Here is a 19,357-nt window from a genome sequence, read left to right on the forward strand (position 1 = left end):
AACTTCTTACTGCGTCGTGTGACCGTGTTCACTCCTCCTTAAGGAGGGGCTGAGCGCTGTTTCTCTTGTTTCACCTTCCTTGTCTTTTTCTGCCGTCCCTCTCAGCGGGGTTGGGGCGCCCAACCAGGCCCTTCCTGGCAGCATCGTGCCCTTGCCGGCAGAGGGGGAAGGGATATCCTAGCTCCCAGCCGCCCCTTGGCTACATCCGGGGAGCGTCACTCTCGCCCCGCCTCTTCCCGCTCCTCCGGCCAATGGGGGCCGAGGCGGGGGCTGTCATGGCCGCCCCCGCGCTGCGGCCTTGATCCTTAGCGGCCCTCCTCGCCTCGCCGCCGCCGCGCGCCGCCATGGGCACCGTGCACGCCCGGGTAAGGCCGCGCCGCGCGTGCGGGCGCCCCCAGCGCGGCACCCGCCCGACCGGGACCGCGACCGGCTCGGGGCCGCGCCCTCCCCCCCGGCGACCTTCGAGCTGAAGCGGCGGCGATACCGGCCCGTCCGAGGGGCGCTGCGCGGGGGCCGGTGGCGGCTCCGTGGCGCCGCCCGGCCGGTAACGGCCGCTCGCCGGGGAGGTGCGTGGGGCCCGGCCCGGGGGGGACCGGCACGGCTGCGGCCGGGCCGGGGCGGCGTTATCTGCCGGGCCGCTCCTTCCTCCGTGGCGGCGGGGTTTGACCTTGCGCGTGCGGGCGGGCCCGTCCTGCGGGCAGCGTCGCCGCTGCTCCCGAGACGAGAAGCGGCAGCTGGGGCGGTTGGTCCTCAGGCAAAAACAGCGAGCGGGGCCTCGGGTCTGCGGCTGCGCTTGGGGCCGCACCAAGGCAGGACGCGCTGGGCTGAACGTTGCTGCGGTAGCGCGAGGAATAACGGTTGCGATGGCACCAAAACCAATAGCGCGTCTTGGGCGTCCGCAGAAGTTGTCAAAGCGCAAGAATACGGGGGTGCTGATGTATCCTAGGAAGGCAGCGGGTTCTCAGGGCTTCAGGGCTCGAGAAAGTTAGCCGTGTCTGGGGATAGCTTTAGGTGCACGGTCCACGGCACAGCCGTGCGAGGCGCGAGGAGGCCGAGCCACTAGGGCGCGAGGCAGAAAGGGTCAGTAATGCTCGCTGGAGAGCAAAGGAGTCACAGAGCAAATCCGTAAGTCCCTTTGGTAAAATAGCTTGTGAATTTGGCTTAGGCTACTTTCCGTTTAAGGCAAGCATGGGGAGCCCACCGAGGGATGTTTAAACCTGCAATACAGTGAATCTGTGCAGAGATGATGAGTAGCTGGCCTCATTGGGAGCTAAGAATGGTCTGGATAATTTCTCAAGCTCCCAGGTAGAATACCTCTTCTCTGCAAGTCTGTTGAAAGCAAGCAGGCTTTTATACACGGTATAATTAGACCACTAAATATATTGCTGCAGGGGTTGCTAAGTCTCCAGAATGTCTGCTTATCATAACTAATTTAATTTCCCCTCCATTTTTTCCCCTCGTATTCTTGATTTTATATCCATTTGCAGAATAAATTGATAATGAAATATTTGGTGGATACTGATTGCTTCATGTTTGCTTGTTGCAGGATATTTATGTGTTTTTCTCTGATCTAACTATTATTGGGAGTAAGAGAGGATTCTTTGTTCATTTAACTTGGCTCTGATGTATAATAGCAATTTACTATTCCAGAAAAACAGCTGTCCTTAAATAATGCAGCAAATACTGTATTTGTGCCTTGAAACTAAAAGTGGATTTAGTGAGTTATCCAGTCCTGCCCCTTGCTACTGCAGGTAGCCCTCTATTCAAGGATTGCTTGAATCCATTATCTTCTGGTAAGAGTCTTATTTTAGGATTCTTTCAAGTATAGTGAATAAATGCAGAAACCATTCACCTTAACGGCTCTGATGATTGGGGCCTCAGGTTACTGAAAATTATCTGGAGGCGAACTTTTTTTTAACAAATCTTAAAATATAAAAGTGTTTAAATATATATATAAAGTAACATGCTGAAGTGCATGCATTTCTTCAATGTTTAACATTCACACTCCTCTCTCTCCCAAAAACCTAAACTAACTAGTGACAGCTTGATTTTGGATTTGTTTATTTATTTATTTTTTTAAGAAGGTAGAGTTAATCTTTAACACTATGAGCATGCCCTGAAAATAAGATTATCTGTAAAAGAAGAAACATTTTTTAAAAGTAGAATTACCATTATTTTTTCAAATTTTAAGGGAAAGTATTTGTTCTGCAGAACTGCATGAATAGTTAAAGAAATGCATGTTCTTTTGATTTTGAAATATCTTAGGAAGGCAGCACTTTTAGGCTTCAGGAAAGTTAGAGAAACATCTCGCAGGATAACTTTGATGTGTAGTCCACTTTTGAGTATTCAACTTTACAGCCATGCAAGATGTGCAGAGTATTTTCAAGAAACGACTAGACATGAAAGCTGTTCAGCTTTCACTAAAACTTTCAGCAGGCATGTGGGTTACAAGTGTGCTTGTAATTCCCCCAATTTTAATTCTTTTTTTTTTCTTTTCATCCTGTGATCTGATGGGCACAGTGTCAGGAACATAGTTTCTTTACTTTGGAAAAGGCAACTTGCAAGTCACATAAGAAGAAAACTGCATTTAATATGTTATATACTTGCAGAGTTTGGAGCCTCTTCCAATGAGTGGGCCAGACTTTGGTGCCTTGGGAGAGGAAGCTGAACTGGTTGAAGTTGAACCTGAAGCCAAGCAGGAAATTCTTGAAAACAAAGATGTAAGTACCTGAAAAATGTCTTGATTTCTCTTAACAGAAATGTCTTCACATCTTTGCGTGCTTGATTGTTTTTTCTAAGGAAACTTTCTAAAAGAAGATTTGAGATGTGAAAGTAGTAAATTTAGTACTGTATATTTAATCTAATATTTTCTATTTATTGTTCTTTTTTCTCCTACCACAAGACTTGGCATTAAAATTCAGCTGTGAGCTATTACACCTGTTTCTAGATGCTACTTTCTGCTCTCTCTCTGAGAGTTTTCTGCCCCCATGATAGTGTATAGTAGCAGGCTATGCAACTGTCCTTCACCTGCTAGAGTGCAGTATTAGCCAGGTTAGGGCGAACTGCCACCACATGAATTATTCTATTAAGGTAAATAGTAACTTCAGCCAGAGGATGGTAATTTCTTAAGCTGTTTCACATGCAAGAGCATATTTGTCTTGGCCCATAATACGTTTGACCATGCTAAAGGGGAGAGATATCATGCATTATCTTTTTGTTTTTTATGTAATTTTCCCTTCCCTGATACTGTTCAGAGTCATCCCAACTAGAAGCTTGGTAATAAAACTTGTTTTTTATTTAATTCATTACATACGCATTCCAATGGATTTTTTTAAAAGCAATTTACAGTAGTTCTAGGTTGCTCTTATTCTGCTATTTTGTTAGTTACAAATACATAAAACATTTGTGGATTTTTTTTGGACAGAGTAATTATCCTAAAGTTACAGTATACTGAAAAGGCTGGAAAAATAAGTGAAATGTTATTACTGTAGTGCATTAATACCAGATGAACTGATACTCTGCTGTGATTTTTAAGATAAAATGATCTTAAGTGATTATATGAAAAGATAAATAATTTTAAGAAAATACAGAGCCTCATAATGCTAGTGATCTTGATGTGCATTTTAAACTACAACATTCCAGCAGTAGTAACAATTTTAATAGGGTTTAAATATTTATGGCTTGTGAACTTTTTTGTGTGTAGCTGGTGTGAGAAGTGATTAACTACAACTAATTACATGTGTTGCTGTATGTGTCTTAAGATTTAAATGTGGTTTTAGCAGTGCCTTTGTCCATACAACTCTTGACTAAAGTCCTGACAAATCTTCTGCTCTAATCAGTTTTAGATTTGAAATTAGAACATCTTTTTTTAGTACTTCTGTTAAAGAAACAGTTTTCCAGAGTTGTAGATAGGACTGGTTTCTGATAACAGGTTAGTAGTAATTAAAATAGGAATCCTTAGCGTCTTTACCTTTGCTGGGACAGCAATATTTTTTTCTGTGCAGGTTATTTTGGCACTTGTCATTAGATACAAATTCAGTATTTATTTTTAAACATTTGTTATGTTTAGGTGGTGGTTCAGCATGTGCATTTCGATGGACTTGGAAGGACCAAAGATGACATTATCATGTATGAAATCTGTGATGTTTTCAAGGCTAAAAATCTCATTGATGTAAGTGAATATCGGACCAACTATTTTAAAAATTCAGATTATAATTTTCTCTTTGTTCCTGCTTTGGGCTACCCTCCTTCTGTGTGGGGCAAGCTTGCCAATTTTATGATGATTCTAAACTTGTGATATGGAGGTCAAACTTAAATAAGAAATACTGGAAGATACTCTATTTTCTGAGTTATTCAGCTTAAAGACATTGAGAGATGGCAAACAGTACACTGAGATATTTTTTTCAGCTTCACTGTTGCCATTTGAAAAGTATTGACTAGAGTAGGTGATGCTCAATTTCAGTTAATTTGCTTAAGAAAAGTTGTTGGAGCTCAGCCCAAAGGGCCATTTAACAGTGGATCAAAGTGTAACTTAGGGTGTCGTGTTCTTGAACGGTTAGGTAGTGATTCCTCTGGAGGATGACTGACAGGTAATTTGGACAGCTTTGATTGCTGCTGCCTTTACTGCCACTAGTGCTTGTCTGTTTTGGGATATTGACCACAGTAACTGTATTGCTGTGGCTGTGAAGGTCGACTGTCCCATGCAGACCAAGTCTTTGTTTTGTTTTTATTTTCAGAGTATGCGTGTAGTCTCATGCTCTCTGTAACCACTCAATTTATTGTGTAATTCACTAGTTTTATCTCCAGTTGGAGCAAAAAAAGAGGACGTGTGAGAGAGTATGTGAAATGTGTGCACAGCTGCTTTTTATGTCTGCATGTTTGTTTTTACTACCATAAGAAGTGCAAAGGAGTCATCCACATCTTACTTGTAAATTAGTTTAAGGTTTAAGCAGAATAGGATTTTTTTTTTTTCCAAAAAGTATGGGCCCAGTAAATAGGTGTTTGAGATTTAAGTACTGTAAACCCATTTGAATAATAGGTTTAAGTATTAAAACAGTTATGGTGCAAGCAAACAAAAAGCAGAAATTGAGGTGGATGCTCTGGGTTAATTTATTTCTTTATTGATTTGAGCGTTAATGTGCTTTTATTGATTTGAGCGTTAATGTGCTTGTGATAGGTTTTGAAGGCACACAAATAGGTCTTTGTATACAAAATCTGTTGCTATTGTATAACTTAGCTGCATGTTAACTGTTTTATCCTAATTATTCTTCAGTAAACTGAAACACTAAGCTGCTTATGTCCCCCTGTAGGTAATGAGAAAATCCCATGAAGCTCGTGAAAAGTTGCTTCGTCTAGGAATCTTTAGACAGGTAGAGGTTTTGATTGATACCTGTCAAGGTGTGTATTGCCGCATTAATCCTTGCCTTTTCTGTGCGCACGCGTTCTCATGCGCTCACACACACACAAGATTTCCCTGTGTTGTAGTTGGACATCTTTCTATGTAAATAACTTGCACATCTCTCTCATATACCTTAGGTTTACTTGTAATTGTGCTATATATAGAAATGTACATGTCTACATCCATAATACATACGAAAAAGGTGTATTGGTGTATATCTGTATATATGTGTATCTGTAAATATTGTTTGTATACATGGAAAAATGAGTGAACTTCTGACACTAGGATAATTACAGTATGTGTTCCTTAATCCAAATTTTCAGAAGGACAAAGGCTTGAGGAAAAGCTTGAAAATCTCCTGTACTTCCGTGTGTTACACATCACATAACTGACATTGTGTCAGCAAATCCATTGTGCTTAATGGAAATACTAGTGATTGTATCAACGCTTGCGATTTTAAAAAGGGCTATAAGATATATGCAACAGCTGAGTGTGCTTAGGTTGCATAGTAAGCCTCAGTTAGTATTTTCAAACTTGTGGGTGCTTTTCAAACTTAGTGTTCTTTTCAGTTGGAGAAAGAAATGTAGTGCAACTCTGCAGGCTGCTGGTGATGGGATGCTGTCCCAGTTTCTTCAAGTAGCATTAAATGCCCATGACTGCTGTGCTTCGGAAGGACCGTGTAAACCAAAGCTCTGAGGGGACCGGGCAGCTTGTGTTGCTCTGCGCTTTCCTGCAGAGTGTTGGGAGCTCTGTTCTACTGACAGCATTTTTCTTGCTCCCTCTGGACCGCTTTAACTTTTATTTCTTTCAACATTAAAATTTGTGTGAACCTTTGCTTTTAGTAGGCAGGTAACAAACAAATGTTACTAGCTCGTAATTATACTAATGTGTTGATGGTTAAAGCCAGTCATGCTTTGATATTCTTCATGCATATCCAAACAACATCTTTTTCTCAAGCCATCTTTCTTTGTAATGTAGACTTTTATTATTGTTCAATTCCAGCAGTTTTGAAGTAATTCAAGTCATCTTTTGTCAGCATATTTTTTCAAATAGATTTCTAGAGGTAACATTTATTTATTTATTTAGGAGATGATGCCCTTCCAAATGGTCTAGATGTAACTTTTGAAGTAACAGAATTGAGAAGACTTACTGGAAGCTATAACACTATGGTTGGCAACAATGAAGGCAGTATGGTATGGATGATTTCAAATAATTATAAACACCTTTTGATATTCCTCTCATTTTCACATTTCAAACCTGAGAATGAATTTGGTGATTAAATAAGTGAGGACTTGATCAAAGCCAAATTGTTTTCTGATCCGGCTTTTCTAAGGCTTTGTCAGATCTTTGTCTCTAAAGAGACCTTTGTCCTAGTCAGTTTTTTATTCAGCAAAACCCCATTTTGAACTAAGGAAAAATGTTAAAGCTTCCAACTCAATATGTTAATCTTCATAATTGTTAAAATCAATTCAACTATTTTTGATAATATTTAAGATGCTTTACCTACTTAAAGATGAGAGACTAGTTAGCAGTTTGTCATCAACTTCTGTCAGGCCTGTTTAAGTTGTCTGTCTTCTCAGAGGCAATGCTATATGTTTGGCTTAGAATTGTTTTTGTTTTTCACTGTTTTAGCCCACCAGTTATTCTGGGCTGAAAGATGCTAGGTTTTTCAGAGCCATATATATTGTGGAACTTACTTCCATTTGATTCACATTTATATAGCCAAGGACAGTTAGATACGTATCAGGTTAAAATCTTGTGTGAAAAGCATTACTAGATGACACAAAAAGTAACACCCAGACTGTGGTTCTGTTGATGTGTCTCAGCAGAAGAGCTGGCTTAAGTAGATTCTGCTTCCACCTGCTCATTCCAGCACCCATTCTGCTTTCTCATGTGCACAGTGCAGCTGTACTTGGGATGCGTAGATAAGCCAGATCAAGGGACTCATCCTTTTCTTAGGGGTATTTTAAACCTGGGTCAGATACCGCACAACTCAGGTGATGGTGTTTCATGGGCGTGTGGAGAACAGGAATGAAGAGAGTGGGTGAGCCCTACTTATGCAGCTCTGGTGCTGTGTTCAATGTCCAAGGAACCACATGTGACCTGAATGAAACCAGTGAGAGATTCTACTTGTTGGTTTTAGTGCATTTGAAAACAGTCTTAAAACTACTTTAGTTGCTCTGTTTTGTACTCCCCCTGTATTTGATTCTGATTTCTGACAGAGAAGTAAAACTTTTTGAATAATAAACTCGTCCATGTGCTAGTTTTGGCAGCAGAGATTATGTTTCTGTAAGAATTAAATCGATTTCACATTTATTCTAATCTCTTAAATTCATCTGAAGTTTGTTGATGTAATGTTTCATACTAGTAGGCTTTCGGATTAGTGGTTTCTGGTGAGTTGGATAATTTGCATAGTAGCCATCATTGCAAAAACAAATACAGTTGGGTGACTGATGTGCTTCCAATAGCTATTAGAGAAAGGCAGTCAGGATCTGGTACATGGGATTGGTTGTACAAATTTGGCAGCTTTTTTACATTCTTTTAAAAAAAAACATGCAGCAATAGAACAGCTCTGGTAGAAGCTGTGATGGGGAGAAACATGCTCCATGCTTTCTGCCAAATGTCTGGTATTATCAGGGAATTTGTGTCTGAACAGGCAGAAGAGTTTAATTGTAGTTTCTGAAAAATTGTAATGATGTGTTGTACTGCTGTCAGGACTGATTGCAAAAGTGTCTTTTTCTTCAAAACAAAACTATGGGGTAGTGTCTCCGAACTGATAAATTTCCACTGGCTTTTTGCTTCATTTCTGATGAACCGTGCCTGCCAGGTAGTTTTCTCAGCGATCAGTTGGAAAGCCTGCAGTTGCAAAGCAGTGCTTTATCATGCCAAAGATTGATGCTCCCAGGCTTCCAAACCAGCTGGGAGATTTTGCTTGAAATAGTAGTAGTAATGATGATACCATGAGAATGCAAATTAAGTCTGAACAGCACAAATATTGGATGATGATACTAACTGTAATGTGTGCTATTGTGGTGGTTTTTGCTGCCAGTGCAAAGAGTGCTTATGAAAAGCATATTTGGTTATGACTGTTTTTTTAGTGCCTTCGTTTTCTCATTCTTAGGGTTGATATACTCATCTTCCGCATATGATTATGATGCAAGTTAGCAAACGATATGAAATGTGTTTCTGTTTTTCTAGGTACTTGGGCTTAAGTTCCCAAATCTCTTTGGACGTGCAGAAAAGGTAACCTTCCAGTTCTCATACGGAACAAAGGAAACATCATATGGCCTATCGTTCTTCAAACCACAGCCTGGAAACTTTGAAAGAAAGTAGGGAATGCATTTAGTATTTCTTTTTTTAATGAAGGAATAGCAGTAGTTTCAAGCATATCTGTTTTTCAAAACATACGTACAAATAGCAAAATACAGTTTCTTTGAAATTTAGGCAAATCTTGCTTTATGCCAACATGTGCTGGGCCCAGAGTTGTGTTTTACAGATACAAGAATGTTTTTTTTTCTTCCTGCCAGAACTCTTTATGCAATTTAGGAGCTGATTGTCAAACCAGATTCTTGCTGACTGATGGTTTATTAGCAGAAACTTAAGCCTTAGCAGTAGGAATGGAAATGAAAATGTTAGTAGTGAGGATTTTTCTTGAAAGACCGATATCTGTAAATTACTCAATTTTTTACTTAACGCAGAGTTATTCAAAGTAGCTGCTTGTTAAATTTTAAATGCAGGCAGGCTATTAGTATTGTTAATAATAATAGAAGAATAAGCTAACTTTTAGCTATTAGTATTTCTTTCTTTACTTATTTCTTACAGTATTTTCCTCTGTATGATAGTTCAATATATAAAACAATTAGTAAAGCTTCTTCCATTGAGTAATTTAATTTATTACTTTACTGAGGGCATATTAGTCTTGAAATAATGTAACAGAGCTGGTTCAATAAGTTTTTGTATTAAAGTTCTGCCTATTTAATTTCACTTTCAAATCTATCAATAATGCGGTGTTTCAGTTTTTCAGTTAACCTGTATAAAGTAACTGGACAGTTCCCTTGGAGCTCTCTTCGTGAAACTGATAGAGGAGTATCAACAGAATTTAATGTAAGTGTAGCACAGGAGTTCATGGAACACATGCTTCATTTATATTTAATTCAGGTCATAGCTGGCTCTTGCAAATATTTGCTTAATTTTTTTATGATTGAAATACTTTTACTTGTGCATGAGACAAATGTGTTATTATTTGAAAGAGGTCAACAATTCTAAGATGATAGATGTAATGCCTCTTGATCTTTTTCTTAGAATTCAATCTCAGTTCGGCCTAATATAAATGCCAGCCTTTTCCCCCCACAGAGTTGTTAGTGCTTGAAGCATCATTTCAGAAAGTCAACTGGTTGCCTGGCCCACTGTGTCAACCCGTTTGAAGATATTTTTCTTTTGGGATAGATTAAGTAGTGTGCACCTATTCAGAGAGTGAGATTCTCTGACTGGAGCACAATTAGCTTTTACACCAAAATGAAAAATGATTGATCTAAGGAGTTTGGAAGGAAAAAGCATAGATTCATATATAAATAAATTTTAAAAAGAAACATTTTGAGGAAAATGTTTATTTTTATTTTGTAGCAAAATTTTTTTCATGTCTTACTCAATTCTTTATTTGTAGTTTCCAATCTGGAAGACCAACCACACACTGAAGTGGGAGGGTGTGTGGAGAGAGCTTGGCTGCCTTGCCAGAACAGCATCCTTTTCTGTTCGAGAAGAAAGTGGACACTCTCTTAAATCTTCTCTCTCTGTAAGGCTTTTTCCTATCTAGAACAGTATATATGTTATTTTGACTAACCTAATTGAAGAATAGTACCAAAGCAGCTTTTTGTCTTGCGTGTTTAGTATGTAGTGTATTTTGCTGAAATGTCTTTTGCCTTGTTTGGCCATTCATCCAGGAGGTCAAAAAAGAGAATATTTTTACAAAGTGAACTGTTGTGTACTGACTGGTGCATAGGCTGGTTTGTTCTTTCTGCAGGGCTGCATAAAAGACCCCTCCCTTCTTGCCCTTTCCGATCTCTTTCTGCAATATGGCCTTGTTGTGTAGAAGAGAGGGGCAGTCGCATTCCTCCTCCTGCAGAGTTGCTGTGCTCTTTCTAAATATTATTTCCTGTAGCGTGTGTTGGTTGCTTGCCATCTTTAATTTTTACGTCCTAAATTCTAGGAGACAAACTATTTGCAGGTTACTGTCACAAAATTGGTGATTCACCCTGGGACATTGTTGCTGCTATTTTGCTGTGTGTGCAGTGGACAAATAACTATATTTGATGTGGCCTCTAAAGTCAAAGCTAAGTTCCCAAATCCATGCAGCTACACTAGCTGTAGCTGGAGCTGCTGTTGTCTTCCACTGCATGTGCAGGTTTTGATAGCAAATAATAGTGTTTCTCTGTGATATTCAGCTGGTATGAGAACCTAAAAATAATTGTTTGATTCTTTTCAGCACGCCATGGTAATTGATTCCCGGAACTCTTCTATCTTGCCAAGACGAGGTGCTTTGCTGAAAATTAATCAGGTAGTATTAAATCACTTATACTATTATTGGATATTACTTCTATGTGTGTTTGAGAAAATCTTATTTTATCTGGTTAATGTTCATGTAAAAGATACCTAAACTTAGAATTAATCCTAAATTGATTAGGATGACTAGTTGTTACTTTTTATCTTTACAGTGTGTCTCTTTTAAAATCATAAAAAAAAACCTTTTTCTAGAGGTGAATATTTTCATTTGTACACCATCAGTCAACCAGCACAACCATGGTTTATCTCATCATTAGCGTTGAATTAATTGTTAGATGAGATACGTTATCCCTGACAGTATCCACTGTACACTTGATAGTAGGTATTTGTCTCCTGTTTTGTATCGCTACATTGGTTCTATTGCTTACAAAGCTTCTAAGTCTTACAATTAAAATTGAAAGGCTGGTAAAAATAACTGTCAAAGGCACATGCATGTATCAGTTTGGCACAGAATACGATTTCTACTTGCGTTATGTTTAGAGCTATTTGAAAAGCTGGCTTTTCTGCTGTACAAGTTAATACTTCAGAAGCACAACCTTATGCAGTGCTTCAGAAGTAGATTGCTCTGGCACATCATGAGGGCTAGAAGTGCTGCTGCCTGGACTCTGTTCCTCTAAGCAGCAGTGAACTATTCCCTTTCTGAGTGAGAAGAGTGAATATAATTCAGGGTTTATTTACCATACTGTTTGTTACATGCTGCCTTTAGCACTGATTGTCACCTGTCACTTTTAGCTTGCTTTGGCTTAATGCAATTGGCTGTTTTAGGTTCTTCAGGATTCTAGATAAATATAGCAAGAGATTTGGTATTGGGTCCTGAATATTCCAGCTCTGTTCTGTTGTGCCCACATTTACAAAACGGTATAGAAAGTGACAGCCTAGTTTAGTATTTGGGGGAGAGAAATGGTACTCATTACTCTTTGGGGCATGTGTGCTTATTTTATTGGTCTGAAATTTGGTTGTCTCTCCATACTGATGTTTCTGTGTGTAACAGAAGAAAATGCTAATGGTGATGCAGACTTGCTGAATTTTGTGGGGGAAGAAATATGTAATATCTGTTATAGCTTTTGCGACCTCTGTCTTTGCAGGAGTTGGCTGGCTATACAGGCGGAGATGTAAGCTTTCTAAAAGAGGATTTTGAATTTCAGTTGAATAAGCAACTTCTATGGGATTCGGTAATTATTTTAAACAATATTTTAGTAATTGTGAGTTAACAAATGAGGTTATCAAAATCTCTAGCTTATGATGAATTTTGACGATGGATTAGAAAAAAAAATCGTGGGAGGGAAGCTGGATGGTATAGATATTATTGATGGTATTGATTTGTTTTTGGAAGTGAAATAGGCTTTTTTTCTTTAACTTCCTACCATGTACAGTCACTTGAAAAGTGGGCATTTTGAAGAAAAGGACTTGTCTGACACTTAACGATAGGAACTATTTTTCTTTCAGAAGTAGTTAGTCATGTCTGTCCTTTGTGATCTTTCTTAATACTGTATTTTTGAAAAACTTACTACATCTTCTGTTATCTTTTTCACCTGATTATGAATATTTTGGCCATCTTGGCTTCAGTTATCTTTTCTTCTATCCTTATAAATTACAAATATGCTTCCTAATTTAGGAATCTTAGCGTATATTATATGGTAATGACTTCTTGTTGTTGGGAAAGAACAGGAAAATTGATTTTGCTACAACAATAAGCTTTCACTGCTACATTTTGAACTTCTTCATATTTGTGCACAATGAATACTTTAAGTTCAAAGAAGAAAGACTTATAATATTGTGAGGTTTGTATGAGACCACAGAGTACATTGCAGATTGGTGTGTCTAAATTAGCATTTTGATTTGGAGTCGTGGTGCAGTTTTGAAGCAAATTCCAGTATCATCCTCTTTTATGAAATGTTGATTTGGTTGGTGGAACAGTTCTGGTGTAAGCCAACGAGATTTCTTGCGGAGGAAACAACACTGGAAAACTTCACTCCCGAGTTCGTGCTTAATGTGCTCCAGCCTCTTATGGAACGTAAAGGCCTTAAATTTCAGGCAGCTTTGACAGCACGGACATAGCATAGGTGGAAATAGGTGTCTTTCTGCCTTCTTATTAAGAATTTCACTATTTTTAAAAATATTTCTGTCTAAATTCAGAAAAAAGTACTTTATCACATAGATATGATGCTGTATGTTCTTGTCTCATAGCTGAATGGGAAGGAAAACACCAACTTTCATTATGAAGGTTTAAAAATTTGAGGTTCAATAATTTACATCCCCGCATAGCAAAAAAGAAATGAGTAGAAGATTCCTCTTGACAGTTGTCTGAGAGAATGGAATAATGAAGAAATTTGGGGAGACTGGAAGAATGTTAGTGTTATACCAGCAGTACTATTAAAAAACTTGAAGCTACTTCTGTAGTTCAAGTGTTAATTAACTGATTGATGTTGTGAGAATTTGTTGCTTTGCTGTTTCTTGGTTGTATTATGACAAGACTTAGTGTAATAAGGTTCCTGGGTTAGACCTGCAAGGTCAACATACAAGGGCATTTGCTATACTCCTCTCTTATTACGTGATTATATTTGCACTTTTCATGTGATGGAAGAAAAGGCATTGCCTGATGAGTGTACTTCCAGTTATCTTTTTATATTTTTATATATATGTTTATATATATATATATATATATATGTACGTGTGTGTGTGTGTGTGTGTGTGTATATATATATATATATATATATATATATATATATATATATATATATGTATCTCCTGAGCTTTAGTTGAGAAAGACAGCATGAATCTCCTATGAAGTAATTTAACGGCTGTACAAAGAGGATGCTGTTCCTTCCCATGACAGTTAATATGGCTACGTTGTGAATGGAAGTGAAGCATATCTCATCCCATGGTGTACATAATTTTGTGATCCATTGTTCATGCACATAGACTTGCACACAACTGGTTTTTGCTCATGTACTGTTGTGTAACCAGATATGTGTGTACCGCATGATGAGCTCACACCTGATCATGTCAGGGGAAGCATCTGGGGACTTTCAGGACAGAAGGTAGCAGGAGCATGCTGTACGCTAGACAAATCATTCAACATCTTTAGCCTAGCTATTAACAACAGATCTCACCATTTGACAGCAATACTTCTGCTTCATACATAGACAGCAGGCAAATGATTAAATGTATTTATTAGCAGGTTTACCCCTGAAAATCACCCTATAGCTAAGCAGTAATGATATTTACATTCTTGATATCAATATAGTGGGTTATAGAAGTTAGATGGTTTCTTTAAAATATAAGGTAATTTACAGGCAGGTTACAGTTTACACTTTTGGTAGCTATTTGCTGGACATAGCTTCCTATGGGTTTAAAATTGCCAGGAGTAGCTTATGTCGGCAGGTTTTATTTTATTTCAAGTCTTCAGAATTGGTGAGAAAGTAAGAGCTGGATCACTGTTCCCTTTAGATATTGTTAAAGTAGCACTAGGTCTAAAAGTGCTGCGTTGCCTTTTTCAAGATGCAGCACTGCATAGTATAGAAAGAGGGCAGCAATGATCAAGAGTTCCCTGAAAATACAATTACTGAAGGTGTGATATCCGCACATATACTATGATCATCTATAACTTTGTCAGACTAATGGGACCTCTGCCTGTTACTGAGCAATGGAATTTTACTAATACTGTTTTTAGGGAATTTCAGTAATACATATTAGTAAACAACTTTTTCTTTTTCTCTCCAAAGGTTTTTTCAGCATCACTTTGGGGTGGAATGCTGGTTCCTATCGGAGACAAACCATCTAGTATAGCTGATAGGCAAGCAACCTACTTAAGATTTTCTTAAGTTTCTTAATTGTTTTCAGTCAACCCAGGTAATGTATACAGGAAACTTCAGTAGAAGAGAGAAGCAGGAGAAGCAGTTCTGTTTTCGAGGAGAATAAAATAAACATCTAGTTAGCTTTAGTTCCATGTAAATACTCAGGCATGCTTTTGATTTTCATATTGGGGTGGTATAAATGTATGATTTGCTGTGTAGTAGCACTGCCTTCAAATATATACCACTGTATCTACAGAATTTCACGTCAGGTATAGGTAATGCTATAGAGACAGGAGGTCTTTTTAGAAGTAAAGCTATCCTGTATCTTTGGCTTTTTAGCAAATTTTTTACTCTAATATTTGTGATTAAAGATCACTAGCAGAAAACATTCAGACTTAAATTTATTCACAATAAATACCAAGCGTTAATTGTGTTAGGTTCACCTGTGATGGCATCTTAACTATAGTATTTCTTTGAAAATTATTATAACAGCTTGAGATTCTAATTCAGGGTTCTTCTTCAACATTGGGACACAAAGGGACTGAGAAACGTTGTAATTTGGTCTTTGCAAGTGAGGTGTACTGATTTTGGTTTTTAATACTTAAATTTTAAAATTTATCTCTAATGAATCAGGATTTAGATGTAATGAAATACAAGAATTTTTATGTAAAGGCCTTTTACTAAACCTGTAATGAAGATACCTGTAATTCTGAAAAGCGATATTAAAATATTGCTAGATATTTTCAAATATGTCCTTTCAAATTAAACATTAAATTAAATTTGACTGTATTCACTAGGTTTTACCTTGGTGGACCAACAAGTGTGCGTGGATTCAGTATGTACAGCATTGGACCCCAGAGTGAAGGTCTGAAACTTCTAAATCCCACTCCCTTGACAATATTGTCAATGTTAATTTGTATCAAAGACTCAAATTCTGTCATTAAGCTTTCTGTAGCTTTAAAATAATTGTTCTCTTTTTGCATTTTGAATCTTAGAAGTGTTGTCTGTCTTTGATCTGTTGTTATGTTATTAGTTCACAATGGAATAAAGCCCACTAGTTCTTAATTAGGCCCTAAACTACTTCTGTAAATCAAGCGTTTGTTCAGACTTGCATAGGTTACTCTATCTTTATTCATTTTGTATTAATCTCAGACCTTTCATGTATACAAGAATACATACAATTTTCTAATGCCTTTTTAAAGTGAATTTCACGAGTGCATGGCTCTTATTAAAATAAGTTGAAGATGAGCCAGAGCGCTTGCTCTTCTGGTAACTCTATTTCTTTTACTTTTTTAAGACTGAGAGCTTCTAAAACCACATTTTCGTCTTCAGGTTGACTTATGATCTTTGTTGACAGGAGTGCCCAGGTTTCAAACTTCTAGTATGTCACATTGACTTTTAGTAAACAACCTTCAAGCTTAAGAAGTTCCCAAAAGATGGTTATAGGAACAGTCCTATCAAATCCTTTTTTGGTACAGTATATGTTTTGATAGCTTAGGGAAAAGGTAATGTGAAGGCAGTTTGAGACAGGAGCTTCCTTAGTTCTGTTCCTTATTCTGCTGCTGACTTGCAGTTACTGTAGACTAATTACTTAACTGTTATCAATTTCCCTTCTTTAAAACTAGGGCAAATGTTTCAAAGGTGTTCAGGAGGTAGTCTCTGAACCACCAAGAGGTGCATGCCTCAGATTGTTTAGGTGAAGGCATCAAGGAAAAAGGGCAAGACACTCGGTATAAAGAATTGTGTAAGTGCTAATTTTTAGTTGATAGTGGTGAGGTTGGAGAGAGCTAGAAGCAAGTAACAAGAGTTGCAATAAGGTAGCAGTGCAGTGTAAAACAACTTAATCTGTTCTTGCATCTTCAACAAATGATGCTGTTAATATATGCCAGAGTAAATGCTTTGCTTCCAACATTTTCTTTAACTAGGTGACTACTTGGGAGGAGAAGCCTACTGGGCTGGAGGCTTGCATCTATACACCCCTCTCCCTTTCCGGCCAGGCCGGGGAGGGTTTGGAGACCTTTTCCGAACGCATTTCTTCCTCAATGCTGGAAACCTCTGCAATCTTAACTATGGTAAGACTCAATAGAATTCTATGCAGCAAGACCTGCTTATCCAAATATAAAAAAGCAAATAGCAGAGGAGAGCTGTTATGTGTCTGCTTCCTCAAAATCAGTTTACTGCATATATTTCAGTGGCCATTAAAAGGCTATTGCTATTAACCTGTCTATGTGGCAGAATGTCAGTTACAGCAGTAATTTTATTAGCTCACTACATAAATTCTAGCACAAGATGTAGAAAAGACAGCTAGAATGCCAACTGTAGCATCCCTGATGTGGAGTTGTTCACAGAGCAGCGTGGTAATTGGTTAATGCCTGCTATCTTAGACTATTCTGGAGGGCAGTTGGAAGATGATTTGTTAGTGGGATTCATATTTTTGGGGGGATGGATGGACTAAATAAAAAGCAGGGACATTATAATGTAGAAGAGGGTGTGGCAGCTTATGGGATGATCTTCTTCTTTCCCCCAACATTTTTTCCAAGATACATTTGAGTATATTAATGTTCTATTTCTCAATATCAGTTTAATCAGTTTTAGGATATAGTGATATTTGATGTCTGCCTTTCTTGGTGGAGACTCCATCTATATGGAAGGGATACACTGTATGCACAATTGACAGGCAGATGAATCTGCTTTGAAATTCAGACAGACTTGCTGAAGATTTTTAATTATATCTTCAGTATCCATTTCCAGAATCACACAGATAGGTACCTCATGGTGGGAAATGAAGATCAACCAGCAATCCAAACAGAATCTTAGATCTGTGTAGTTTTAATTTGAGGTATTTGGTATTTGTGAGAGTTGTTAGATAATAAAGTTTGCAGTAGATACTCCTACATAATGTTTTGTAACTCGAAAAATTTAGTTAGCCTTTGAACACCCTGACAACCTACTTTGATTCTTGTTCTTTTGCTCTTGTTTTCAGGTGACGGTCCCAGAGCTCATCTGCAGAAGTTGGCAGAGTATATTCGATGGTCTTATGGTGCCGGAATAGTGCTCCGCCTTGGAAACATTGCTAGATTAGAACTTAACTACTGTTTCCCCATGGGAGTACAGTCTGGTGACAGGTTTGTTTTTTACAGCTGTTTCTTTAATGGTGACTTGTTTTAAAGGTTCCTGCACTTCTGTTTGATTTTGGCAGAGAGAATCTGCTGTCTCTTAATTTTGTTTATGCAATGCCAATTTATTCTTTAAAGATTTTTCAGCACATGACTGGCTATGTTGGTTTCACAGTACTTCTTAGTTTAAGACTGTTTATATCTCAGGTTTCAAAGTTCATTGAACTTGAGATCAGCTGTTGAAATGTATGAATAGCTGTGTAGCAGGTTTTTATTTCTTTAGGGGAAATGAACACTCAGACAGCTCATGGGGTTTTCCTAAGCCTTCTAAAAACAAATAATTGGATAAATAACAAGTTTAATGTCTTTGCTTGAGAAAGGAATAAAAGTTTAAGTATAGATAAAGAGGAAGGGAGAACAAATTAAACTGTTAGCAACCAATTACCCTATACCAAGCAAACAGCATATAATAGAAAAGCTTTGGGGGGGCCTGTTTTTGCCTGTGAAGTATTGTAAATACTGTATGAGATACTCTGTATTTTGTACAGGAGTCAGATTCTGTTTCTGCTTGTCATTCACGTGAAATGTGAATGAATAACAGCAATTTGAAAACTAGGGGCTTTATTTTGCAAATGTAAATACTTATTCCATATAGATGACAGATTGGTAAAGCAGTTATTTAACAAAGCATTTGTCAGCTAAAATTTGAATTGTAACTTTTCAAATATTGAAAAACTTGGGAACTTGGGGATAGGGAGAATTAGCTTCAGTTTTATCAATAACTCGTGTAGTACTAACGTTGTCTGTTTTTTGTTTGTTTTCAGGATATGTGACGGTGTTCAGTTTGGAGCAGGAATCAGATTTCTATAATACAGAAATGTTTTACATCAGTATATGAAATTGAACTCTGTATGAAATCGAGAATATAATGTAGCTCCATGCGGTCTAAATTTTTTTTCTTCAAATATAAATATACATCTGAGTGATTTACCTCAGACTTCACAGGAAACTGCATTAAAGAACTATGCTCTAAAGGTGCATTGTACCTCTGATTTTTATTAAAGACACGAGATTGTTCATAGGATTTTAGCTGTTTTAACTTTTAGCTTTTACTGATTAGTTGTTACTTAAAATGTTAGAGAAGTGTGCTGGAAATTGATTCATGGACACATTTCACAGGATTATAACTGTCATTGGCCTGCACAGTCTTCACACTTCCAACTGCAAGTCCCAAGTGCTGGGATGACTAGGTGTGAGTATGGCTTGAGTAGAAATTAAGAGGGAACAGTCTTTCTCCATCATCAACTTCTGTGAAGGAATGACCTTGAAAAATTCGTTATGCATCATAAAGGATTTGATACGAAAATAATCCTAGGTGAAGGAAACGTTCAGATAAAATATATTTTACTATTGTAAAATCACCTATATTGAAAAAAGCTCCTACAAATCTGAATTGCTTATTGTAAAAGTCAAGTCCAGCTGTCTAG

The 19,357-nt window shown here is 37.9% G+C and overlaps 1 protein-coding gene across 1 annotated transcript; it reads left to right on the plus strand.

Moving 5' to 3' along the window:
- The first annotated feature begins 211 nt into the window (after positions 1 to 211).
- SAMM50 (SAMM50 sorting and assembly machinery component) lies at positions 212 to 18,904 on the plus strand. The gene is made up of 15 exons (XM_026114023.2): positions 212 to 365; positions 2,610 to 2,720; positions 4,070 to 4,171; positions 5,310 to 5,397; positions 6,485 to 6,591; positions 8,597 to 8,727; positions 9,415 to 9,502; positions 10,062 to 10,190; positions 10,881 to 10,952; positions 12,043 to 12,129; positions 14,683 to 14,753; positions 15,552 to 15,619; positions 16,680 to 16,826; positions 17,738 to 17,879; positions 18,695 to 18,904. The coding sequence occupies exons 1-15, from the start codon at positions 345 to 347 to the stop codon at positions 18,738 to 18,740; spliced, it is 1,410 nt and encodes a 469-aa protein (XP_025969808.1). The 5' UTR covers positions 212 to 344; the 3' UTR covers positions 18,741 to 18,904.
- The last annotated feature ends 453 nt before the right edge of the window (positions 18,905 to 19,357 follow it).

Source organism: Dromaius novaehollandiae, chromosome 1, assembly GCF_036370855.1.
Source record: "Dromaius novaehollandiae isolate bDroNov1 chromosome 1, bDroNov1.hap1, whole genome shotgun sequence".
Classification (NCBI taxonomy): domain Eukaryota; kingdom Metazoa; phylum Chordata; class Aves; order Casuariiformes; family Dromaiidae; genus Dromaius; species Dromaius novaehollandiae.

What these genes read in the sequence shown, in the direction of transcription:
- SAMM50 (XM_026114023.2), top strand. Translation starts at nt 345, where the DNA reads ATGGGCACCGTGCACGCCCGG. An exon ending in AGCAACTTCTATGGGATTCG is followed by an intron (nt 12,130 to 14,682) that starts GTAATTATTTTA and finishes TTCTCTCCAAAG; the next exon opens with GTTTTTTCAGCATCACTTTG. An exon ending in GGAGTACAGTCTGGTGACAG is followed by an intron (nt 17,880 to 18,694) that starts GTTTGTTTTTTA and finishes GTTTGTTTTCAG; the next exon opens with GATATGTGACGGTGTTCAGT.